General features: G+C 50.1%; 1 protein-coding gene across 7 annotated transcripts in view; it reads left to right on the forward strand.

The window, feature by feature from the left end:
* The window catches only part of PLEKHA7 (pleckstrin homology domain containing A7), a 245187-nt gene extending 220509 nt beyond the window's left edge, over nt 1-24678 (forward strand). The window contains exons 20-28 of one of the 7 annotated variants that reach the window (XM_054525915.2): nt 37-225; nt 321-438; nt 1358-1461; nt 1938-2138; nt 4797-4955; nt 7356-7489; nt 8293-8435; nt 12217-21830; nt 23000-24674. In XM_054525915.2, the coding sequence (XP_054381890.1) occupies nt 37-225; nt 321-438; nt 1358-1461; nt 1938-2138; nt 4797-4955; nt 7356-7489; nt 8293-8435; nt 12217-12239 (1071 nt within the window). In that variant the 3' untranslated portion in view covers nt 12240-21830; nt 23000-24674. Of the gene's footprint in view, nt 1-33; nt 226-320; nt 439-1357; nt 1462-1937; nt 4956-7355; nt 7607-8292; nt 8436-12216 lie in introns of those variants that run through there. The other 6 variants (XM_024255003.3, XM_054525917.2, XM_054525921.2 and 3 more) reach the window with 6 other exon arrangements.
* The last annotated feature ends 1657 nt before the right edge of the window (nt 24679-26335 follow it).

Raw genomic sequence — 26335 nt, forward strand, 5'->3', positions numbered from 1 at the left:
CTCACTGACCACTGGTCTGGTTCTCTTTCTCAGCAGGAAGATGAAGCACCTCCCAGGCCCCCACTCCCCGAACTCTACAGCCCAGAGGAACAGCCCCCGGCTGTGCCGCCTCTGCCAAGAGAGGCCACCATCATCCGGCACACATCTGTGCGGGGCCTCAAGCGGCAGTCAGACGAGAGGAAGCGAGACCGGGAGCTGGGGCAGTGTGTGAACGGGGATTCCAGGGTGAGCAGGAGACCATAAGGCTGCCACTCTGCATGTGGGGAGAGGGAAAGGGGTGTGACACTAGCAGGTCACATCACCTGGGACTCTGCCCACAGGTGGAGCTGCGGTCGTATGTCAGTGAGCCTGAGCTGGCGACCCTCAGCGGGGACATGGCCCAGCCCTCCCTGGGACTTGTGGGCCCTGAGAGCAGGTACCAGACGCTGCCAGGCAGAGGTAAGGCAGGGCCCTCCCTGGAGTTTCTCTGGGAATCCCACCACACTGCTTCCAGCCTTCAGCTGGTGCCTCGTACCCTTCTACCTGCAGCTCCAGGCCTAGGAGTGAGCAGCAGCTGTCAGGGGGGTCTGCGATGCCAAGAGGGAGGACCTGGCCTGCCTTCCTCTGGCCCACATCCTGATTCTCTTCCTCTTTTGTTACATCTGTCCCCAGGAACAATGATAATAGCAGTTACTAGAAAGCCTGGCACTGTTTAAGCACTTTATATAGACATGATATTCACAACAATCCTATGAGGAAAGTACTGTCATCCCCATTTTAGAGACATGGAAACTAAGGCCCAGAGAAATTAAATAACTTGCCAGTTAGCTGATCATTGGTGGAACCAGAAGACAATCCCAGTGCTCTGGCTCCAGAGTCACTGCACCCTGTAGGCTGGAGTGCTGGGTGGCTGCCACCAGCTTGGCCATCTCAGACCTTCCAGAGTGCCACTCTAAGACTCAGTGAGCCCTTTCCTTAAATGCTTTCTTGCCAGCTGAGTGTCCTTCTCACTGTCCTCCTCACCCCAAGTTGGGTTGTACAGGATGCCTAAGAATGGATCAGGGGGTGAAAGGCATTCCTGCCCCTCCAGCCTTTCTACCTGCCAGGCAGCCCAGTCATCTGCATGTAAGGAAAGCCTGGGGTGGTCCACAGATCTGCAGGGACACTGCCCCCCATCAGGGACAAAGGTCACCCCTGGGCTGGCCCCCATCCTCTATTGGAGACCTTGCTCCTCCATGCCCTGGGGAGGAAGAAGAGAAATAAGGGTGGGTCATTGACTGGGTGCTCTTGGTCCTCCTACAAGAATGTGTGATGAGGGAGAAGCAGAGACCCATCCACCCCAGCACAAACATGCTTGCACTTCTCTTTCCTCACTAAGGGCTCTCAGGGTCCACGTCAAGGCTCCAGCAGTCGTCCACCATTGCTCCCTACGTCACACTCCGGAGGGGTCTCAATGCCGAAAGCAGCAAGGTGACCTTCCCTGTGAGTGGCCTTGAGCTGTTGAGGACCTCCCTGCTCCTTCACATGGGGAGGGAGGGTCTCCCAGGGGGACAGTAACTGGCCATCCCATCAGCCCTGGAGATGGCCTCTGGGGTGGCCTCAGCCCCTCCTGAGCTCCCTGTCACCCACTGTCCACCAAGGAGGGCATCCTGCCTTTCTCTCTGGCCTGTCAGGGTGGCAGGAGGGAGCTCAAGAAGCCTGCACCCTGGGTTCTGGCCTCACTGGACAGGCCTGAGCCTAAGTGTCTGCATCTGCAGAATGGGTGCTGCTCAGAAAGCTCCTGAGGATTGGGGGCATCGTGTTGCTTAGAGGAAATAGTTCTCTAAGGCCAAGAGGAGCCCAACTAGAGTGTGCATGTGTGTGAGAGAGAGACAACGGGAATGCAGCCAGCGTAGTGGCTGTCTTCTGCGTGCCCAGCCCAGCCGTTCTGTCTCTCTTGCCTGCCTCCTCTTCCTCAGAGACCTAAGAGTGCCTTGGAGCGCCTGTACTCAGGGGATCACCAGTGGGGCAAGATGAGTGCAGAGGAGCAGCTGGAGCGCATGAAGCGACACCAGAAGGCCCTGGTCCGAGAGCGCAAGAGGACACTGGGCCAAGGGGAGAGGATGGGCCTGCCCTCATCTCGCTACCTCAGCCGGCCGCTCCCTGGAGATCTTGGCTCAGTATGTTAGGAGGGGCCAGGCAGCGGGGCAGGGACAGGGAGCCGAGTGCCCCTCAGAGTCCCCCAAACACAAGCACATCACACCTCCCAGTGAGTGAGCTGTCCATTGACCTACATGGTTCAGAGAACACCCCATGGGGCTGTCTGTCCACGACCCAGGCTGGACAAACGCCTGGTCAGAGGGTGACTTGAACCAGAGCTGGAGTGGGGATCAAACAGGCCCAGGAGCCTGAGGAAATACCCAGTCAGTCCTCCCAGCCACGATGGAGAGGGGCCTTTGCAGGCGTTCAGAATCTCAGCTGAATTCAGGACCTGGGAATACAGGGTTCGAAGAGGAGAGGAGGAAGATGGTGACATGATTTGGTTAGAAGCACAAGCAAACCGATCAACCTCCCAGACCTGCCAGCAGATGCTGTGTGAGGGCGATGGAGCACGGGGTCACACCCCTGCCCCGAGGGCCACTGGTCTCCCTGGGCTTGCATTGCAGAGGCCTCAGGGTGTCTGAGATTGTTGGGGAGGCCTGTGCTGCCCCCTGGTGGCGCTTCCTGGCGCTGCGCCCTGTCCACAGTCACCTTAGGTCCCTTTGGAAACATTCCATTTGACTTTTCCCTGTTGTTTGAAATCCCATGTTTCCCTAAACCTCTAGCCTGATTGTTCTTTCCCTAATTCATTGCACAAGCTCCTTTGCTTTTAGTGTTACCGCTCATTGCCTCTCTAATCCTGCCTGATTGTGTTTACAGAAGCTTCTGATTTGCATTGAACGTACTCTAACTGGCCTGTGCTACTTGTTACCGGGCTTGTAATAGCGGTTCTTGTCTCCATAGCCTGTTGAGTGTTCCCAGATGTGACTCACCTTTCTGCTGCCCTCTTCATGCAGGCCTACTGACTCATAATTCACTTGTCCCAAAAGCCACCCCACAAGCCTGAGCCAACCTGCTGCCTGAGGCCACAGTCATTGGCAGAGGTCTGGGCATTATTAATTTATAAAAATCCATGCTTTGCACCTGGACAGTAGACAGGGACTTCAGAGATTGCACGTTTGAATACATTCTCCCAAGACTGAGGTTGTTCGGTTTTAATTCCTGTAGTCCAATCACACAATTTCTTATGGAAAACCTTTTGTGTTTCTGGTATTTAATAACTTGAAGGGATAGCAAAATATACTGTGTATTCAGAGGGCCTCTCTGCAGCTGTTAGCTCAGACACCAAAGGGGTAAGGCCCAGGACATTCATATCTTTAAAAGCTGCAAACCTGGTAACCTTTAAACTTTTAAAACAAATGTCATATGGGGTAACACTTGAATACCTTGTAATTTTTCTCTTAAAAAAAGAAGACTTGTGTAAGTCTCTGCATCAACGCCAATAAACATGTTGCTTAATAATAATGGATTGGCGTGGTTCTTCCCTAGGATACCTTGTAGAGTCTAGTGAACTTTTCCTGTTTGTGGAAACAATCAGGCTGGGTTTAAATGAGGACTTATCTCTATTTGGAGCATTTGTGAGCGTGTAAGGAAATGAGTGTTTTCTTTGTGAATCATTAAATTGATTTTTTCATCCTTGGAACTTCAATTGCCTAATCCTTTCCAACAATAGTTGGAAACCATCACCTAAGAGCGATTACATTGATTTGGAGTCATTATTGAGAGCTTGTGCATGAATGGGTGAAATATGCGAATATGGCTCTGGGTTTGGGGTTCTGGAGGGACTTGAGGCATCAAAGACAATCAGGACCATTTGGGGCTTTGAGGTGGATGGATGGGAGAGAGAAGATGGCCTGGGATAGACAAGCGTCTGCTTTGGTTTTGCTCAGGGGAAGAGAGGCTTTGAGCCTGCTCTATTCTGAACAACCTGCTCAGCAGTCAAAGGCCTGTGAGGATGCAGGTCCTGGGTCAACAGGAAGTCACCACGGAGCTGGACAGTCATGGTTGGATCTTATGGGTTAGATTTTCCCTCTTGGGAAGCTTGTTACAAAGTTGATACTGTGAAACAGCCTTAGAAACATTCCATTTGATTTAGCATTTCAATTTTATATGATTTAGTTTTTATTCTAATTTAAAGAAAACATCTATCTCAAATAGATGGGTCTCACACAGCAGTTTTTCTGCCTCATTAGCTCCAAGCTGCTCTTGCTTGTACCTCCCCAGCCCTGCTGTGAGTGCGAGATCCCCCACCTACGGATGTTATCTTGTTGAAAATTCCCAATAGAAAGATCCTTGGTTATTCCTCTTGCTTAGCAGGGCCTTGAAGGGCGTGTTTTTCCATTAATTCTGAGCCTGGGACATAGGTCTCCTGAACCAGCTGTAGAGAGTGGAAGGGACAAATCCCTCCTCTAGAACTCTGTCCCAAGTTGTTTGGAGGTCACCCTCTCTGGGAGCCTTCTATTTCCCTGCGGCCACTGTGAGCCTGAAGTCATGAGTCTTAGACCTGTGCCCCGAGGGTGTATGTTTGAAACCTCTGGGAACCCAGATCAGAGAGCAATTAGCAGTCTGAAACAGCTCATATGAAGGGGACAGCAGCTTCATTCTCTGTTGCACATACAGCTTTTCCCTAAGGGGATCACAGGTTCATCTTCCAAAGGACCCCATGGAAAAAGGTGACCAGCCGGGCTCTTTCAGCAATCAGGAAGCGACTACGTTTAACCCTCTTGTTCTGTTGCCAGTGGAAGCGTGAGCAGGACTTTGACCTGCAGTTGCTGGAACGGGTCGTGCAAGGGGAAAAAAAGGACAAGGAGGAGAATGGCTGGTTGAAAGTGCAGGCCATGCCTGTCACTGAGTTGGACCTGGAGCCTCAAGACTATGACTTGGACATCAGCAGAGAGGTGAGGGCAGGCACTTCCTTCATGTCCTCCAGGAGACATGGCCTTCAAGCTCCCAGCCTGATCCACCTTCCCACTGTGGGGTATCATCCTGAACAGGGACATGGCTCAGCTTCAGTGTGGCCTAGGAGGATGGATGGATAGTAGCTTAAGGCAATGAAAGGAGGCCAGATGTTTCGATGAAGGTTCAAAACTATCTCTGTAATTTAGGGCAAATTGCAATTTTGGCTTCTCTGTGCCTCAGTTTCCTCAACAGTGAAGTGGGTTGTGAAGAGGATTAAGTAACTGCACATGTTCTCAGGAGGTTTAGCGATCAAAGCCACATAGTAGGCACGTGAGCAGCAGTTGTTATTGTTAGGAAATGTTCCCTGCAACACCAGGGCTTGGCTTTGCAACTGGCTGGTGAGGCCAACTTGGGCAGTCTGACTAGGGGAAAATGGGGGGCAGGTTTGAAAATCACAGGTGAAATTTCCAGCCATGGTAGAAGCTAGGAGACAGTGCAGAGTTCTGGTCTGAATTCTTCTGGTGCCCTCTGGTGGCTCACGTGCATCATGACGGGGCAGGTCCAGGAGAGCAAGTAACTCCTGGATCTCTACCCATCAGGAAATGTCTCTACCCAAGGGGAGAGAAAGGGAACTCGGGATGACACACTCAGCATCTTCAAGATATAGATTGTCTCCTGCGGCCTATGTCGATGCTATTCCTAAGCTCTGCAGGGCAGCGTCTATGGCTGCTTGGTTCACCTTTGTATCCCTAGCCCCTGGCACAGGGCCTAGCACACAGTGGGTGCGTGGTACATCTTTGCTGCATCTTTGACTGGTTGAATGAATCACACAGTGACCCATAAATGTACCAAAAGCATTTGTACAAGGACTTGGCCTGCCCGGAAACTGCACAAGAGGAAATGTTCTCACCACATGAAGGATGGATCGAGGCGAGACCTCAATAAAACTTTCCCCCGGGTCTGTGTGATAGGAGAGTGAGTACTGAGGAGGACCTGTGTCTTCTGGAGCCTTCCTGCTGTCTTAAGAGGCAGTGACAGGCCCATTCACAAGCTGATTTGCCAATGGTATCTACCTGACTCAATATGTTAGGGGTTCCTGTGGTCTTTGGGAACAAAGGAACAGTGTGTGGATAAGATAGATGCCTGTACAGTTGTTGAGTTTTGGGGTCTGCTGGGGCTCTAGGAGTTAACAAGGCTGGTCCCCTGCCCCAGGACCTTGTTCCTTTGCCATCTGAAACAGCCAAAGGTCTGTGCGTTCTCAGATTCACAAAAGAAGCCCCAACATGCTGCCTTGGCAGGGGAAGTGTGTTCTGTAGTGTCCTGATTGCCTGCCAGCCCAGGGGAAAAGTTCTTCCTTATCTCTAACCTAAATTCCTCCTGCTACAATGTAACCTGCTTCCTTCCTCTAAATCTGTCCTCATTGGAGTAACAGAGAAGAGCTTATTTCTTGCCATCTCCAACAGACTGAAAGGGCTGCGTGTGGGTTTAAATCCATGACCAGATTTGCACTGGGATTGGATTAAGCTTGTTTTTAGGAGCTTCAACCCACCCCATTTTAGTGTGCTTTTGTAATTCAGGGAGGAAAAAGTTCCTGGAGCATGCAAAAGCTTCCTTTAGTGTTCTTAGTCCAAGCAAGGTTTCACCAAGCCGAGTTTGCCACTAGGTCCACGGGAGATGCTGGTGAGGTGGAATTTGGGGCCATTTTCCTCTGGCCAGCAGTAGATTCAGCATAGCTGCCTCCTGTCTAGATCAGAAGAGCTTTTTTAGGGACAGAAAGCACCATCACATCCTTTCATTCACCCACCTGTCAATCATCCATTTATCCATTATCCATCCGTTCAGGGAGAATTAGTTGGAGGGCTACTAAGTACTAAGTCCCTGCATTAGACAGAAGGAAACAATGGTGAATGGAAAGTGAGGTGGTGGAAGGGATCAGAGAAGGCTTCTCAAAGTGAGGGTGAAAAGATGAGAGTCAAGGGAACAAAAGGAAGAGCTTCCCAGACAGAACAGAGGCCCCACTGTTGAGGGGGGAGGAACTGGAGGGACTGGTTGATCAGTGGCTGGAGAGGTCTTCAGGGCTCAGATCACTTAGGGCCTTGACGGTGGCATTAAGGATGATCATTTTTTATCCCGAGAGCTTGTAGTCTAGTTATTTTGCCCTTCCCTTCCCCCAGCCTGTAGGAGGTTGGCTGGTGGAGTGGAAGGAACATGAGCTTTGGAGTCGGACTCAGGTTCAAACCTGGATTCCACAACTGACTAATTTTGTGATCTTAACAAGTTACTTAGCCTGTGTGGACTCTGCTTGCTTCCCACGGTGGGAGGAGACAGAGGTGGGGAAAGCGAGTCGTAAACCCAGACATCTGAACCTCTCCCTCTGCCACCTCCTGGCCTCTCCCCAGCTGTCCAAACCAGAGAAGGTGTCAATCCCTGAGCGCTATGTGGAGCTAGATCCCGAAGAGCCACCCAGCCTTGAGGAGCTGCAGGCGCGGTACCGCAAAGCCGAGAAGATCCGCAACATCCTCGCCCGGTCAAGGTCAGCCCTCGCTTGCTCAAGTGTTGGCAGGTCACCCTGACCACAGGTGGTGTCTCTACCATGTGAGCCCTGGGCCAGGCTGGCTGGGGTGCGTGTTTTGCCAGGTCTTCGTCTCAGGTAAGCCCTACTCATTGGAGGGGGCAGGCTGGTACATTGCCAGCAGATCAGCAAGGAAGCCTGCCTGGGTCATCTGGAAAGGCCTGCAACATTCGTAGAGGCTTCTTGTCCTGGGCTCTCACCCCCTATTCTGTGTCCCAAGTGACCTTAGCAAGTGTGGAGAGTGGAGCCAAGCATGGCCGTGAAGTGGACCCAGTTGGAGATCAGCTCCAATGATGGCCTGCCAGCGTTCGGGCCTGTGCACCCTCATGCAGACCAGCAGATCAGAGCCAAGGGTGCCAGTCTTGTTCCTAGGGCACCAGAGGCATTGCCCACTCCCCTGGATGCTGGCCTGGGGTCCTCTGAAGTGACTTTACTGTCCCCTAAGCCTCAATAGCTTCAGAAATTTAGTCTTGTTTGTAAGCCTCCCTTTCAAAGCTGGCTTAGCCATCTCATGTCTGAATTTAATAAGAGCCTCCAGCTAGAGCTGTGAACTTAAGGTCTGTGGCCTTCCCAGAGGAGGAACAAAGCTGGGACCGTTTGGGTGTTTGGGGAAAAGCGTGTACCTTTGTCTAGGGAGAAAGTACCACAGTTTTTGTCTGATCCCCCTCAAAATGTTGAGAACCTCTAGGCCAGGGAGACCCTCCGCTCCTGAGGCTGCTGCCCAGGGCAGGAGGACCCATGGTCTGCTTCCGACCCTCCTGCAGCATGTGCAACCTACAGCCGACCTCAGGCCAGGACCGGAACAGTGTGGCTGACCTGGACTTGCAGCTGCAGGAGCAGGAGCGCATCATCAACATCTCCTATGCCCTGGCCTCCGAGGCCTCCCAGCGTAGCAAGCAGGTGGCAGGTAAGGCCATGGCCCAGCCCCCAGGGCCTGGATCCTGCCCCACTGCACCTGTGGGCTTGGGCCCAGCATGGCCTGTTCCAGAGCCAGTGGAAAACCAGGTGTCAAGAATGGTAGTTAAGGGTCAGTGGTGTGTTCCCCTGACCACTCGGCATCCTGTCCCATGAGCACAGCAGGACTTGGAAGGGAAGGTGGAGCAGGCCACACAGTGGGGGAGACCAAGGGGGCCCAGAAGCTCAGAAGTGTCTGGGGAAAAAGTCCCCGGAGGAGCAGTGCTGCTACCCCACTTCCTCTGAGACTATGAGCTAAGAACAGGTTTTTCAAGGTGCTGAGCCAAGGGGCTAAGGTTTCTGACCTCATGAAGAAGGGGGCAGGAAAGTGGTTGATGCTTGGATTTCTTGCTGGGGCAAGGCAGAAGGGGGCCCCTCCTGCCTTCCCTGGCCCCCTGCCTTGGTCTCTAAACTAAAGCCAGTGTTCACCTCGTCACAGTGTACTGTGCCAGAAAGTAGAGGACTTGGAAAGTGGGACTTTGCAGTCCAATTGGAAAAAAATAACACCATGGGATGAGAACGTGTGTGTGTGTGTCCGTGTGTCTCAATGTGTGTCTATGTGTGTGTCTGTGTATGTGTGTCTGTGTGTGTGTCCGTGTGTCTCAATGTGTGTCTATGTGTGTGTCTGTGTATGTGTGTCTGTGTGTGTGTGACTGTGTGTATGTGTGTGTGTCTGTGTATAAAAGGGCTGCTCTTTCTCTCAGCCAGGAAGGAGACCGCAGGCTCCTCCTTCCACTCACAGCTCACCTGCCTGTGTGTGCCTTGTGCCTTCACAATTCACGCAGTACCATTTCTCCCCCAATGCAGAGGCCACTGTGTGTCTGGGTGGTGCTCCTGGTCAGGTGTGCTTCTTCTGGGGAAGTAACAGCCATAGAGCCTGAAGTGGTATCATGGCCCCTACCAATTCTCCAACCCTGGCCAAAGTGTCTAGAAGTAGCCAAGGATGTGGCTGGCAGGGTCCTCAGATGCCTGGGCCTGGGGAGTCTCGTCTGGAGATCAGAGCTTTGCTGTGGCCCCAGAGGGCCATGAGAGTGACTGGCAACAAGGGAAAGGGCCGTAGTCTTAGTCAAAACCTGTTCTCTGTCCCCCACAGCCTAATCCTGCACAGAGTCCTTGAAATCTCTGCTGTCCTCTGTCCCTTTGAGCACATGCTGAGTGGGCTGAGAGGTGGCCGGTGTGGTGTTCTGGGATTAGGGATGCAGGAGATGACTCATCCAGACCTCTCCTCCTCATGACCCTGGGGTTCATCTTAGCAGCTTTTGAGCTTCTCCTGGGGAGGGTTCGAGCAGGGGCGGCTCCCCCACCATACCATGCCCTCCTCTCGCCTTGCTTGCTCTAACCCTGGGGGGGGTCTGCCATCCTCGGCCTCCTTACTGCCAGCAGATGAGCGCTCCCAGCCCTAACATGCTGCGGCCAGTTCCCAGGGCCTTTCTCCCTCCCTACTCAGGGATGATCTTTGCTGCAGCCTTTCCTCACTCTTGATCCCTCTCTCCATCTCAGAAACATATCCAGGAACTGCAGCCTGACCCATCTGGTTCCCCACCAGGCCCCATGGATCTGTCCCTCACCCTCAAGCCCAGGCCCTTCGTGGTGGGCAGCAGGGCCCATGCCACCCCAGCCTGCCAAATGGGGCATCTGGTGCTGCAGGAGCTGATGAGGAGTCTAACACACCGCTTAATTCCTCTGTGCCCCATCTAGCACAGCAGCTGGCCCTCCTCCCGCCTAAAGGCCCCCTGTCTTCCAGGACGGTGCCACATTACCCCCCTTTTACCAACGGACTCCACTACACCTTTGTCTAACACCTTCCAAGTAAGAGCCCCTGTCTGGTGTGCTTCTGCCTGCTCCCTGCACCTCCCTAGCGCTGAGCCCCTCACCTCCCTGCTGTGCTGAGATGATTGCAGTGCCACCTGCTGACGCCTCCTTTCACTGGCAAAGCGGCCGCTGGGGGGACTGTTCTGACTGGTAGGCAGGTGGGAAAGTGATGCTTTTTAGGAACTCAATCCTCAGTGGCTCTAATACAATAGGGACTGAGGCAATCCACCCCGCTGCCTCCATGAAATCTCTAGAACCAGAACTGTGCCCCCCCATCCCCTGCTCTCCTCAGTAGGGCAGCCTGATGCCCGAGAACCAGTGCAGACCACACTGCCAGCCTTGGGGGACTGGAAAGTAAGAGTTACATCTTGGCCTTTTAGGGCTTTGGCCAAAGAAATTGAAGAACTGTAAGACTGGGAAAAGTCCAGTTCTACAGATGAGGAAACTGAGGCCCAGTGAGGGGCCGGGGCTCACTCCAGGTCACAAAGAATTGGTGTCAGCGCAGAGACTGGGACTGCCCTTTTGGTCACTGGGAACTTTAAGAGGGAGAGAAAGGGAAGCCCAGGGCAACGTGAAATTGGCCCTTAGCCAGGCAGAAAGCTCTGGCACCAACCCTACCAAGTCCTCCCCATGTGGGCATCTAGTGATGAGAGGCAGTGTGGGATGAGTAGGGAGCCCTGGAACAGGAGGCCGGCATCTGGTCCAGTCTCAAGTGAGTTCTTGGCCTGGGCCTGTTGCTTTTGAGCCCATCGGTTCACCTGGACAGGGGAAGGTTGGACTGCCAGTCTGGGCAGTCCTTTCCCTGACATCCCATCCCACTATCATTTTGCAGGGCTTTCCCCTCTCCTTCCTTTACATATACTTGTGGTTAACATTGTTGAATGCCTGCTATGTGCCAGGCATTGTGCTAAGCATCTCTTTCCATCCACACAACAACCCTGTGAAGATATTTCCCCCCCGTTTTACAGATGAAAAAACAAAAACTCAGAGACCTTGAGGGATTTGCACAAGGGATTGCAACTTGTAAGTGCTGGGGTTTGAACCCCTTCGAAGTGAGTTCAGAGCCTTTGTTCCCCATCAACCACTCATGGGTTCATCTGGGCCGCCCCGAGCAGCTCTGGATGTTTGGAGAAAGAAGTGAAAGGAGGGAGACAGTATTTGTGCTGCAGGGAACGAAGCATGATTTTTTGGCAGGTGTCCATCCTGGGTGCTCCCCTTGCCTCACAGCAGAGTCAGCAGGTCCCCGCCAGCCTGAGCATGAAAGGAAGAGGCCAGCCTCCTTGGGCCAGGCCCCAAGGAGGTGTGGAGTAGAGGCCCCGAGGAGGTGTGGTTGAGGAGCCATAGGGAAGTGCTCTAGCCACGTCCATTGTGAAGGCCACATTTGAGGGTGTGGCTTTCTCCTAGAGATCCGAGCACAGTAACAGCGCTCAGTCACACAGAGGCAGGAGAGAGGTTCTGTTCCTCCTGGGTTTTGGTGCCCCCATGGCTGTGAGATTGGCCTATTATACTCTTTGGAGTACTGCATTTCTTCTTACCCTCACAGCATCCTTGTTAAGAAGTGAGTATGACCACCATGTTTTTTAGGTTAGAAAAACAAGGCCCACAGAGGCCAAGAGCACTACCCACATTGAAAGAATGAAGGGCAGGGCCAGACTGCACCCTTATTAGAGTCTTTGCCCTGTCAGGATGGGGACCCAATTTAGGGGCCAGCGTGTGTCTAGCAGTGGAGTAGGGGTGCAGGGAGGGTGGGGTGAGAGCCCCATGTGTCCTAGAAGCTGAGGGTTCCCCAGCAGCGGCCGCATTGCCGGAGCCCCCTGCTCTGCTGCTCTGCCTGTCTGCCTATCTGCCATTCCGTCATGTGTGTGCAGACGTGCCTGCTCCCTGGATGCCAGCCTCTCACTGTCGCCTGTGCTTTTTGCCAGCCCAGGCAGTGACTGACCCGTGACCCAGCATGCAAAGGAGAAGCCTGGAGCCAGGGGCCCAGTGGAACCAGCTTCCTCCAAGGAGATGACCTTTCTGCCCCCAAGGAAACCCCTTCCAGCTGAGCAGGGAATCCGGTTGGAGGAAGGAGCAGCTTACCAACTGCGGGTATTCACCACAGGCCAGGCCCTAATATGCACCCACTAGTTTAGCTCAGACTCCTCTCTACATATGAATGGCAAAGGCACTTTTGATACACACTGTAAAATACACTGTATTTTAGAATTGGAATCTATTTTCTGATGTTCACCTCAAGGGCTGAGTGGCAGGAAGGTTGAGGATGCAGGACTTTGCAGCTGCACATACAGATTCAGGTACTTTTGGGTGACAGGTTTTGAGGGGGCGGGAAGGGCGGGGCAAGTCGAGGCTAGTCCAACTTCCAATGACCTCAGGAGAAAGTGAGATTTGAAGAGGTGTTCCCAGTAGACTCCAGCAAGAGGCTGGTTGGCGTGCTGTCTGGGAGAAGAGGGGCCCTTGGCTGCAGAGATCAGCTGTCCCTGACCTGATGACCAGCTCTGTGTGAAACTCCACCAGGATTGCACGTGGAGCCCAAGTCTGTGCCTTGCCCCTTGGGTTTGGCTTAGGGGCAACAGTGTGTTCAAGAGGACTGGGGCCCACAACCTGCCCCCAGGCTTCCCTCAGCAAAGGGCTGTTGTCAGAAAGAAAAAAGCAGTTTGCTATCTTTTTTTTTTTTTGAGACGGAGTTTCACTCTTGTTGCCAAGGCTGGAGTGCAATGGCACGATCTTGGTTCACTGCAACCTCTGCCTCCTGGGTTCAAGTGATTCTCCTGCCTCAGCCTCCCAAGTAGCTGGGATTACAGGCATGTGCCACCATGCCTGGCTAATTTTATATTTTTAGTAGAGACGGGGTTTCTCCATGTTGGTCAGGCTGGTCTCAAACTCCTGACCTCAGGTGATCCATCCACCTCGGCATCCCAAAGTGTTGGGATTACAGGCGTGAGCCGCCACGCCGGGCCTGCTTTCATTTTTAACAGTACGCATTGAAGTACAGAAAAGGTGAGAGGAAGCAACTTTCATTGTATCATAGCAATAAACTCCACACTGGGTGACATCTACCTAGAAATCCCTTCCCTCCAACCAGGCCATGATGGGAACCTTTGCTGCCTGCCCTTGGAGAACCCCGGATTGGCTTCCCTGGGACTCAGGTCTGGTGGCAGGAGGGCAGCAGTGTGCCCGCACCATCCTTCATGGCCTGCTGCCAGCAGGGCCATAATGGCAGGACTTTGATTTGACTTCCAGCCCCACATGAGGAGGGGGGCTACGAAGCCAGGTGCAGTGTTTGTGGCCCTTTATTTAAGTTGTTTTCTTATATTATTCTGCATATAAACAATGATGTTTAAATGGAAAAAACAACAACAACAAAAACCTCCATTGGGTGGAGCCACACTTTAAATGAAAATTTCTCTTTGACTATGCTCAGAAAAAAAAATAGAATTTTGAATATATTTAGCAGTTGTCGTCTATTTTTAACTAACTCCATATGCTGCCAGTATCGACTTCATGACATTTGCCAAAATAAAATTTTATTTTTGCCTTTATAAGATTTTCTTGGAAAAAATGAAATGAATATTTTGCAAGAAAAAGTAAATTTAAAAATGTAATGGTTTGCAAAACCAATGTGATGTACAGATTAAAATATTACCTGATGCGTTTCCTGTTTCTTGCTGGCTATGGTCTCTGGTGAGTGGCCTGTGTACATTTGTTTCCGTTTCTTTGGAAAATCCCCACTGTCAGCTCTCGGCCCTGCTTCTGTTTACCTATGAAAAGTTTCTTCTGGTGACGATTCCTTGACATCTGATTGACTGTAGAGGCCTGGAGTGAGGAGGCCTGTGCTTCTGGGCCCCTGGCTAGGCTTCCACAGTTGCTCAAGGCAACCCCCTACCCCATCCCAGTCAAGGAGCCGCCAGGCTGTGGACGCCCTTGTGGGGCTGGTTTGTCAGACAGACTGCAGTCCAATTCAAGACAGCGCAGGGAATGCTGCGGGCCCCCTTCCAACCCACATGCTGCCGCTCGCTCCTGGGAGGCAGCTTAGTGATGGACCATTGCAAACTGGATTTGTATTTAATTCATTTTGACTTGTGATGTATGCTCAAAACAGAAGGCAAGAAGCCAGTTCCATTGAGGGGTGTGTATGTTTCTGAGCTGTTGTTACGGCAGTTTTTCTCTACTGCCAAGAAGAGCATCTGAGGTTCATGGTGACTTTCCAACTATGTAAACTGGGGAAAGTAGATTCCAAGGCATTCCGAACAGGGGGTGCTGCTGCTTTTTTAGCTACTGAACTCTTTAATTTTAAAATACAATGTACTCTTTGGTTTTAAACATTACTTGGAGATGTCACCATAACAGATGAAGGGGGGTGGTGGTGGTGGTGAGAATGATTTCATAACTGAGTGCAAAGCCCCCCAAACCAAAAAAGAAACCACACAGGAGATAATACCCACCCCACAGGGTGGCCATCTGCAGACATTTTCTCAGTGAAAACATGCCAGTGGGTTTATTTTTTATGTATTTATTTATTTATTTACTGTTGGTCTCACTTTCTGTCTCACACATGCAATCCTGTGTAAGAGGGAATGCGAAACCCACTACCTTGCTGCTCTTTCTAGAGTGTGCCGTCAGGGAGGAGGGGTAGCCTGTTCTATAGGAATTGAGGCCCAGATTTCAATCTACAGAGTGAGTGAGTGAGTGTGTGACAGGCCCTCTACTCGGAGTCAGCGGAGACTACCATGGTCAGAAAAGGCACACTCCAGCTCCATCCTGTGTAGGCAGGCAACGTGGCCCGGCCTTGAGAGCACTCTCATTACCTGAGGTAAGATGGGGCCATCTGTGATGGTGCTGGCCGGCCGGTGACACTACAGGGTGGGGAGGACTCCGGGGAATGCCATGTGGCCCCGTGATTCCAACTTCCCTTCCTTCCAGGAGACCCCACGGCCTTAAACGAGATTGCAGTTGACGAAGGGGATGTGAGCACACTTCTGCATCCATTTGCTGGTGTCCATTCCTCAATTCTGACTTTAACGCAGGTCCAGGTTGAGCCCCGGATGTCTAGTTTTAGCAAGAACGAACAAGAACATTTTAGGATCTAGTATGAAACGGGTTAGGAATAACATCTTTTCCTAATGCCTTCTTGAACCTCCTGAACTGCCAAGATTCTCAACATGTTCAGAACGTCGTTCAGATTATTACAATCGTATGTAGGATTTGTGAGTCCATATGAAGTAGACATGCCCAGACTAGTGTAGACGATGAAAACAAGCGTTTTGTTTTCTCCATCATTCACTTTCCTGCCTGCATTGGTGTCTGTGGGAGTGTAAGCTGCAGCTAGCCCCTTCCTCTTTCTCTAACCCCTGGGCTGCCTTCAGGTCAGCTGGGTTCTCTAGAATTTTCCTGGTTATTTTAGGTTGCAGGGCATGGCCAGGGAATCATCCATCTCTCTGCCCACAGTTTCATTCCAGGGACCTGAAGGGATGGGGGTGGGGTGGAGCAGACCCTGGCTCAGGCTCAGCCAGACAGGAGCCCATCTTGGGCTTTGGGAATTTCCCACAAGGACAGCGGAGGACTCCCTGGCAAGTCCTTTTGTGTTCTTACCAAGGGTGGGAAAGAAGAATCAAATTATTTGTATAATCCCCATATCACATTTCTGAGATGTGGCGGACAAATGCTGGGAGCCCTCTGCTTCCGACTCAGCATCAGACGCTGGGGTGTGCAAGGGACTTTGCCCATGTGGGTTGTGCACCGTTATGAAAAGAACAAAGAGACCTGGCTGGGGAAGACATGAAAAATGGCAGAGCCCCTCCAGGCCCAGTAAACACGCCATGGCTTTGCCACCTCCACTCAAAAGGCTACCACTTTCATTGCTCTCCTAGCAAAGAAACCTTTCTTCAGAGCGAGTGGCGGGGTACAAAGGCAGAGTACAAAATGTGCGCACATCACAGTCCCTGCAATTCTGTTTGAACAAGCGTATTGATTGGGTCTGACCCTGTTACATTTTTTCCCTATTATTTGAAAAGGTGCATCTAAGTGTAGTGAATTGAACCAGTGGAGCTGAACTTTCCATGAAAACTTCTCAAGGTATTTCTTTAGTTCAAAGCTTTTGAATTTTAAAGGGCATTTTTAATATGAGTCTGTTGAGTATTCTCTGTCACAGCCCAACAAGGGATGTTAAATGCAGATGAGGTTGGAGCAGGGTGAGGAAGGGAGCGGACCTGCAGTGGAGGGTGTCGACAAGCCCAGGAAGGTCTGGGTTTTGGGGAGAAAGGCTCAGCCCCGTGCTCTGGAGCAGCTCATGCAGACCCTAAAAGGGACCTCTCTGAGCACAAGGGCAACTGCTTAGCGACAGGGAAAAGGCTTCACAGCTTAACTTGAAGACTTGAACTGAGAAAGCCAGGAAGCACTTGCTGAGGGCTCCTCCAAAGGAAGAGGGTTTTGTCCTCATGCGTAAGGGTCTCCTTGCTGTTTACTTTCTCTCACACTCGGCCCTAGAGCTGGGAAGGAACGCGGGAGGCTGAGTCCCTTGGCTGAGCTCACACTCGGCCCTAGAGCTGGGAAGGAACGCGGGAGGCTGAGTCCCTTGGCTGAGCTCACAGTCAGATAGGAAGCTGGTGTAACTGTCTGCAGTCACCTACATCCTCCAGCCCCCGGGTGGACCTCACTGATGAGTTGCAGATGCTTTCCCACTGAGCCCTGAGCTGCATCTCAATCCTTAACTGATTTGATATCTTTTGATTTGGATGTGTTGCTGGTTGTGTGGGCCATGGCAGCAGTCCCTTTTGCCATCCTGGCCCAGGACCCTGGAACTGTCCACCAAGTCTCACTCTCCCCACACGGAAGGAGGCTCTCTTTGGGCCACTGAGGGTTCACGGCTCCTTTTGACTGAGCTCCTGGCTCATGCCTGTCTGAGTCTCTGTTGCCCCTTGAGGCCTCTTGGGCCTGGAAAGCACCTCCTTCCTAGACCCAGAATTCGGGTTCAGAGGCAGAATCATCCCTAGGAGGAGCTGGAAAGTCAGGTCCTGCACCAAGAGAACCCAGGGCTTGGACATCCCAGCGAAGTCCTTTCAGGGTCTTTGCCAAATCTCCAGCTTCGAAGACAGTGGCCCGGAGGAGCACAATAGGGTCAGGAGCACAATAGGGTCAGGAGCACAATAGGGTCAGAATCACAGTGAAAAGCGGTAGTTCTCTGGGTCCCTCTCTGCCCACAACTGTGGGAACATCAGCCCCCCCACCCCCAGAGTCCTCTTACCTTGTTCTGGGAGCCCCTGGAGGTGTTCCATGTATGCTCTGAAATCCGTTTTCTTGGCTGTCACTTTCAGGACATTCTGCTGTTACCTGCGTTTCTTGGGGCCACACTAGCTGTTAGGCAAAATAAGGTCCCAGTGACAGTAGTAACTCAGATTTCATGGCCTCTGCCTCCTGCTGCTCACCACAGGAGTCGTCTGCTGTTGTCTCAGCTGGTCATTCCCAGGAGCCCCCAGACTTTCCTCACGTGAACTCACAACTGTCCTCTCAAGTTTAAGTTCTTCCACTTGCAGCTACTTGATGCCTACTGGCCATGAAGCCTGGAACAGGCTGGCTCCGCCACTGGGGATATGTTAGTCTCACTTACTACTTGGGCCAAAGTGTGCCCTGGGCATCAGCAGGTCCCAATAATGGCCACTCATGCTTATAATTTAAGGTCTCAAGCATTAACTAATTTAGAGGAAAACTTGCTCACCAAAAGGTGATAGTCTCCTTGTAAACTGGCAATTGCTTAGAGCACAAGCCTCACAAGATGCGATGGTTTCCATGACCCTTACCAACAAGAGAACTTCTGCAAGGCAGTATCTGCTCCCATACACCTTGTTTTGGTAGCCAGCCTGTGGGCTTCTCCAAGGCTTTCTTTTGCTCAGTGCCCAGCTTATCACAGACGCTGACTGCTCGGGAAGGTGAGGTTGGAGGGACCGGGTGGGCTGTGGTGTCTACCTCTGCCTCCCACTTCCCCACTTCTCACTATTCTAGGAGAGCTGGCCCTGGGGCGGCAAGGCAGAAACCCAGGGAAGGTTCTGATAGATTGAACACATGTGAGCGTATAATGGACTTGCTGAGCTTGGCACTGGGTTGTGGGGAGGGTGGAGAGTGTGGGAGTGACAATTGTTACACTCCAGCACCTCTTCCACCTCCCAGGAACTTGCCCACCACTGATGAATCTAGCCCATACCTGAAGCTCCACTAACCTCAAGTCGGAATCATTTTTCAGGTGGTTATTTTGGATAGTAATAATTCTGGTTACCTTTAGTGCTGCTTACGTATCAAGCACCTTGTGTTACTCTCTGTGGCAGATACAGTAACTACAAACAGATAACCATGTGTTCCTCCCCATCATGCTGCCACTTTAGACTCAAGCAAGGCCACATGTCCAGCTCTGGACAGTGGACCACAAGTTGAATGAGATGTGTCACATCTGGGCTGAAGCATTTAAGAACCAGTGCACTGTCTCTAGCTTTCTCTTGCCCTGCAGTGGCCACCTAGAAGCCACATATTTCGGAGAGTGGAACCGCAAGACGCAAACTGACTTACCCTAACTCTCCACTTTGGAAGGGAACTACCTGGGAGAGGCCCCAAGATCCACACCTAATTTTGCATGGGTGAGAAATAAACTTTGATATATTCATCCCCTGGGACTTTTGGGTTTATTTTCTACCATAGTATAGTCTAGACTTCCCATACTCTAGATATTATGATTCCCGTATTATAGATGAGAAAACTGAGGCACAATGGTCCCATGACTAGGAATTAACTGAGTTGAAACTTGAGCTTGTATCCCTCTGACTCCAGGGAGCTTTTAACCACTACATTGGCTGCTGTTACCTTGGAGGAAAAAAAGAGAGAGAGAAGAGCTTCCTGGGGACTTATGGGAAGATTTTGATGGAGAAAGGGATGATGGTCCTATAGAGTTGGATTCTGGGTCCTTTGAAAAAGAATAATCTCTGGTGAAATCGATGATGTCACAGACAGCCTGAAGAGAAACTTAGGTTTGGGAAAGTGCCTGTGTCAGTGCCTACTGTGTGATGAATGGAAACCCCTCTGTGGCTGCGATCTGACAGCGAGCATGGCCTGGGGGCACGTTGGAGAGGTGTTACTTAGGCACACTTGACCTAGCCACAGGTCTTTAGGCTTTAGGACTCAGAAACCAGATTTGTCAGCACTAAGAGTGGGGCTGTCTCTCAGGGCTATAGTCACACTGACCAGGCTTGGGAGACAGATGGAGAAAATTGGATGAGAACCGAACTGCCAGGCAGATTGGCTACTGGTATTCACTGACACTACTACTACCACCCCCAGCCCCACCTGGGGTTGGGATGTGTGTCTTCTTTAGACATGGAAGTCTCAGGACCAGGGCGGTCTTGGAGAGTCCTGGTGTTACTGAGCTATACCAACCTGAGGTACTATCTCCACGACAGGAGACTATGTCCTGCAGACCTGATGCTCATGTTCCTGGACCGGGGCTTCCTCTTTGGAACAGAGGAAGATGGCGCTGCCCTTCAGATGGCTCTTCTCTATGTGGCTATGACTGGCCAGCCCCTCATCCACAGGTTGACACCATGGGAGGGAGACAGCCTAGTGCAGAAGTGACACACACTGAGCCAGGCTGCCTGGAATCAAATCCGGGTTGCCAGCCCTGTGACTTGGGCAAGTTACTTCCCCTCTGCATGCCTCCATGTCCTTACTTGGAAAATAAGGATATTTTTACCTACCTCAGTAGAACTGTTGTGAGAATTAAATGAGTTAGTCCATAGAAAACGCTAAGATCAGTTCTTGCCCCTATGGGAAGCATCAGAAAAAATATACGTATTAGTTATTTACCAGCATTTAAGTTACAGTCATTTAATATGTATCACACTCTTGTTCTTTAATTATTTATTTGTTTGCTAGTTTATTGACTGCTTCCCTCACAAGAACACAAGCTTCATGAAAGCAAGGACACTGTCTTGTTCACTGTATTATCCCTTCTGCCCAGAACAATGTCGGCCACAAAGAGAGCGCTGAGATAATTTGTTCAACAAATGGATAAATGAATGAAGTTGAGGCCTGTCGGCCAGGGAGCCCTCTCTCTTTTTGGGATGACTTTGCCTATCTCTGCTCAGCTCTGTTATGTGTTTTATACTGTAGCCCCCAGAGAGCATCTCTCACTCTCTTAAGTCCCTTGAGTAGTAGATAAGAGCAGGGACTGTGGAATTCCAATCTACCCTTATTAATTCTGTGACTCTAATTTAAATGCAGGTAAATGATAACCAATATGTATATTGTTTCTGACCCTTCCCATGGTGCTGAGAACTGTTCTTGGCATTTTCTGTGGACTAACTCATTTAATTTTCACAACAGCTCTACTGAGGTATGCAAGCCACTGGACTTCGTAAGCTTCAGTTTCCTCTTCTGAAACATGAACATAATAGGACCTACCTTCCAGGGTTCATTGTGAGGACTAAAGGAGGTAGTCCTCACACAGTCCCTGGCTTGGGAGCTCTCAAGAAGCATTCACCGGGCTGGTTTTGCCCTTAGGGACAGCACGGTTCCACATGGTTCTTCCACATTTAAACCCTGTCTCCTTTCCGGACTGGGCAGCATAAACAGGTTTGGGGGCATCTACTATCCCCCGACCCCTGTCTTCTGCCCTCCACCCTCTGCCTTCCATTTCAGACAGTCACCTGCCATGGGTAGAGTGATGATCTGGGGCTTTTGAAGTTGGAGTTTGCAAGGCTGGGCCATGCCAGGCTACCCCCACCCCGAGCTCTCTAGGTGCAGAGGACAGCCAAGTCCTCGGAGGCCGCCCCTGCAGCCCTGCGGCTGTCCACCCGACAGCAGATCAACCTGTGTGCCTCCCTTTGATGTGAGTCCTCAAACTGGAGCCTCGTGCCCTGCTCTGAGAACCCGAGCTTTGAAGTTGGCCTATAAACTGAGCTTTCAGGAAAAAAGTTGTCTGTTGTGCCTCAGAGCACGGCCGGGCCCTGTAAAAGCACGCGGAGTGCCATGAACACCTGATGAATAATTCTTTTTGGGCCCAAGAAAGATTCATTCCATTTAAAGGAGAGGAAAATTCCCTTGACCTTTTCATTGAAGTTCTAGGGGTGGGGGTTGGAGGGGCACTTAGAGAAGGTTTTTTGTCTTCTCACTAAAGCCACATGGAGCAGGCAGTTTGTCTCCAAGAGCTGAGCTCCAGTGACTGCTCCAAAGGGCTTCCTATCCCTGACTCCCGACCCCAGGTCCGCTCAGCCAACACCCCCTTCACACTCCCTGCCTCCCACCGTGACTGAGGGAGAAGACTGGGTCCTCTCCCAGAAGGAGAGGCCTCTCTCCAGACCAAACCATGTTGGAAATGGCAAGGCTTACGGACTCTACTGCTTTCTTTTCCTTCCAGGGCCTGGCATGGCGAAGGGGTGAGGCAGACATGAATGTGCCTGGATTTCTCACCTGAAGGAGCCCTGAAAACAGTCTGACAGTTGCCGAGTGCTTCCTCTGCCAGGCCCTCGGCCTTCTTTTGTGCGTGACTAGATAATAGGATGTAAGTTTGTGTGTAGTTTTCTGAGATCATTCCTTTTTTTTTTTTTTTTTGGAGACGGAGTCTCCCTCTGTCACCCAGGCTGGAGTGGGCAGTGGCATGATCTCGGCTCACTGTAATCTCTGCCTCCCAGGTTCAAGCGATTTTCCTGCTTCAGCCTCCTGAGTAGCTGGGATTACAGGTGCACGCCACCATGCCCAGCTAATTTTTGTGTTTTTAGTAGAGATGGGGTTTCACCATGTTGGCCAGCGTGGTCTTGAGCTCCTGACCCCAGGTGATCTGCCTGCCTCGGCCTTCCAAAGTGCTGGCATTACAGGCATGAGCCACTGTGCCCGGCCAAGACCTTTCTTTATGGCAAATATAACGTACCTATAGAAGGTACACACAAAAGAATGTTCAGCTCAGTGAGTGATCAGAAGGCAAACACCTGCGTAACCACTCTTCAGTCGAGAAATAGAAGTGTGCCAGGGTGCTGGCAGCCCTGGTCCTGCCCGTGCCTGCTCAGGAGGCCCTCCCACTCCTGCAAGGGATAAGCACTGCACCGACTTTTGTGGTAACTACTTACTTGCTATTCTTTACAGTGTTACCGTCTAAGCAGACATCACAGAATACAGTAGCTTAGTTTGATTTGTTTTCTGAAATTTCTACAAATAGAATAATTTTCTCAAATAGAAATTCCTTTATGTCCAACTTGTTTTCATTAAACATCTTTTATATTCATTTGTGTCGCATGTAACTATGTTTCACCCATTTTTGCTGCTGTATGCGAAAGTATTCCACTGCATGGATATCCAACAATTATTGATCTGTTTTACCTAACAATTATTGATCTGTTTTATTGTTGAAGGACATTAGGGCTTTTACCAATAATGTTATTGCTATTACAATAGCAGTACTGTAATATTGCTATTATAAATAATGCTGCTATTAACATTTCTGTGCATGTCTGTTGGTGTGCATGCAAAGTGTAGAGGTGCTATGTCAGAGGATAAGCATATCTTCACATTAGGTAGAAAATGCCAAACTGTTTTCCAACATAGTGGTACTAATTTATGCTCCCACCATCACTATATGAGTTGTTGTCCATCCTCATTGTGGCAGCCAGCTTCTGAAATGGCCCCAAAGATCCTCACCTCTTGGTATTCACACCCTGTGTAATCTCCTCTTCTTAGGTGTGGGCTGGAGATAGTAACTCACTTCTACTGCATAGGATGTGACAGAAGGTAATGGATGTCACTTTCAAGATGAGGTTACAAAAAGGCCTCTATCTTGGGCACCCTCCCTTGCATCCTCACCTGCTTACTGCGAGGGAAGCCCTGTAGTGAGCTAGTGGAAGGAGGTCTACCCAGCAAGGAACGGACACCTGACCGCAACCAGTGAGGACCTGAGACCTGCCGCAATCACCTGAGCGAACTTGCAAGTGAGTTATCCCCCCCAGTCAAGTCTTGGGTGACTGCAGTCCTAGCTCACACCTCCATTACAGCTTTGTGGGAGACCCTGAGCCAGAGACACTCAGCTAAGCCCTGATTCCTGACACATGGAAATGGTGAGATAATAAATGTTTGTTGTTTTAGGCCATCAAGTTTTGAGGTAATTTGTCACACAGTGGTAGATAATATACCCACCAAAAGTTTTCATTATTTTAAAATTTTAGCCATTTTGATGAGTATAAAGTAAGCTTAACTAGCATCTTCCTGACCATTAACAGAGTCAAGCAGCTTTTTAAATGTTCCTTGACCACTTGGATTTCCTTTTTTGTAAAGCCTGTCATGTCTTGCCATTTTTCTATTGAGTTGCATATCTTTTTCTTAGTGATTTGTAGGGATTCTAGATTTCTAGGGTAGCCGGGGTTACTGCCAGAAAACAGAGCCTGAGGCCAGGGCTTGCAGGCAGAGCGTTTATTTGGGAATGTCCTAGGGAATCACAGTGGAAAGGAAATGAGAGGAAACCAATCGAAGAGTGGCTTCTCCAGAGCTGGTCACTGTTGTGGGAAACTTGGACTCAGTCTCACTGAGACCTTCCTTCTAAGGGGCCATGTAAAATGCACCTCAAAATTATCCACTTGAGAATGAAAGAAGGGAGCACTTATCCTCTAGCTCAGGGCTCCTTTTGACCAAGGGGTCCCCATGGGGTGTTAAGCCCCTCACTTTTCCAGATCATACACGTGTGAGTGATTCCCACATGAACTGCACACTGGGGCCACTGAGAAGCCCTGGGGCAAAGGGTGAAGATGCCATCTTGCAGCAGTGATAGCCATAGCAGAGGAAAATGTGGCCGAGAGGATGTGAGGTGGAGCGTGGGAAGTATCTGCCCCACAGCCTCTTAGGGATTGTATGTAAATATCTTCTCCCCTCTGTGGCTTGCTTTTCCACTCTCTTCATGGTGTCTTGATGAATAGACATTACTAATTTTAAGGTAGTAGAGTTGATAAATTTTCCCTTTATAGTTTGTAGGGTTTTGTATTCTGTTTAAAAAGTCCTGTACTGGCTGGGTGTGGTGGCGCATGCCTGTAATCCCAGCACTTTGGGAGGCTGAGGCAGGCAAATCACCTGAGATCAGGAGTTTGAGACCAGCCTGACCAACATGGTGAAACCTCATCTCTACTAAAAATACAAAAATTACCCAGAGGTGGTTGTAGGCATCTGTAATCCCAGCTATTGGGGAGGCTGAGGCAGGAGAATCACTGGAACCTGGGAGATGGAGGTTGCAGTGAGCCAAGATTGCACCACTGCTCTCCAGCCTGGGTGACAAAGCTAGACTCCACCTCAAAAAAAAAAAGAAAAAAAAAAGTCCTGTATTTAAGTCATAAGAATGTTCTGCTATGAGATGTTCTAGGATCTTTATTGTTTTGTCTTTCACAGATTTACAGTTTACCTGGAATTGATTTTTAGGTAAGGTATGAAGTGGGTATCAGATTTCATTTTTTTCCAAATAGATATCCAGCTTACTGAAAAATCTATTACTTCCTACTGCTGTAGAATGCCACCTTATCATAAATCAAATATATATGTGTGCAAATCTATTTCTGGGCTCTTTTTTTTGTATTTCATTGTCTATTTGTCTAGAATGCCAATATCACAATATTTTAATTACTGGAGCTTCATAGTAAGTTTTGATACCCAGGAGAGCAAGGCTTCTATCTCTCTTGTTCTTATTCTTCACAAATGCTTCGTTGATTTTGGTCTTTGCATTTCCTCATAAATTTCAGAGCCAGCTTGCTAAGTCTCCCCCATCACTTCCAATTGGATTTCAAAAAACTGAGCTGCATTGCATTTAGATGACTTTGGGGCAAACTGCATCTCTACAATACTGAGTCTTCTAATCCTTGAGCATGGAATCCTAATCCATTCATTTATTTAGGCTTTTAAAATTTTCTCTCCAAAATGTTTTATTTTTATTTATTTAGAGGTGGGGGTCTCTCTCTGTCACCCAGGCTACAGTGCAGTGGCATGATCATAGTTCACTACAGCCTCGAACTCCTGGGCTCAAGGGATCCACTCGCCACAGCCTCCCAAGTAGCTGGGATTACAGGTGCAAGCCACCATACCCAGCCTTCAAAATGTATTATAGAAAAAAAGCATTCTGCTTTTATCAATGGTGACAAGAATGCTTTGAACCAACTTTTCCACTGAGAACAAGGAGAAAAGCAGGCTAAGATTTTAAAAAACATATTTGAAGCATTGGAAAGCATTTGAAGCCCTACTATCAACAGAGTGAAAATTTGTGGAGCCAAGATCCAGAGGAAAGGAAGAAAGGTAGGGGATTTGAGCTCAGCATTTGATGCCACTTTTCTTCTCAGGTGGATTGTCTAGCCCAAAAGCTGCAGCTGAGAGCCCAAGAAGCTGCTCAGCAGCGATTTGACTCCAAGCAGCTGTTCTTTGATAGACCCTATAGTTGCACCCTGTTCATATGCCTAGCAGTCAGCCAAGGACCCAAGTGGGTATCTTTGTACAGATTTGGGGGGCTCTAGAGTTCCTTTGTCTCCAGTACTCTTTCCTTCAAATCCCAGTCACCTTGACAGCCCTCAATGCTGATCTCTGTTTCTTCTGCCCACTGAGATTGTTGCCACTTCAGTTTGGACTTGTTTCCTTTGCAGTGGTTTGAAAGTGGGCTAAGGAAGAAATCTGGGTTGAATGTAGGACTCTCCTTGTGTGCTTCCCTTCTCTCAATGATCATAAGTCCTGTGTGGGTTGGCCAACACAAATTTCTTTGCTTTTATTCTTGAAGAATATTTTCACTGGGTATAGGATTCTGAATTGGTGGTTATTTTATTTTTTTTTTCAGTGCTTTGAAGGTATCACTACATTTTATTTTTATTTTATTTATTTAGAGATGGGGGTCTGGCTTTGTCACCTAGGAAGTTTCTGGCTTCCTTTGCTTCCGTTCAGAAGTCGGTTGTCCTGGCTTGGCATGGTGGCTCGCACCTGTAATCCCAGCACTTTGGGAAGCCGAGGCAGGTGGATCACTTGAGCTCAGGGGTGCGAACCAGCCTTGGCAATAAAGTGAGA

This window comes from Pongo abelii, chromosome 9, assembly GCF_028885655.2.
Source record: "Pongo abelii isolate AG06213 chromosome 9, NHGRI_mPonAbe1-v2.0_pri, whole genome shotgun sequence".
Classification (NCBI taxonomy): Eukaryota; Metazoa; Chordata; class Mammalia; order Primates; family Hominidae; genus Pongo; species Pongo abelii.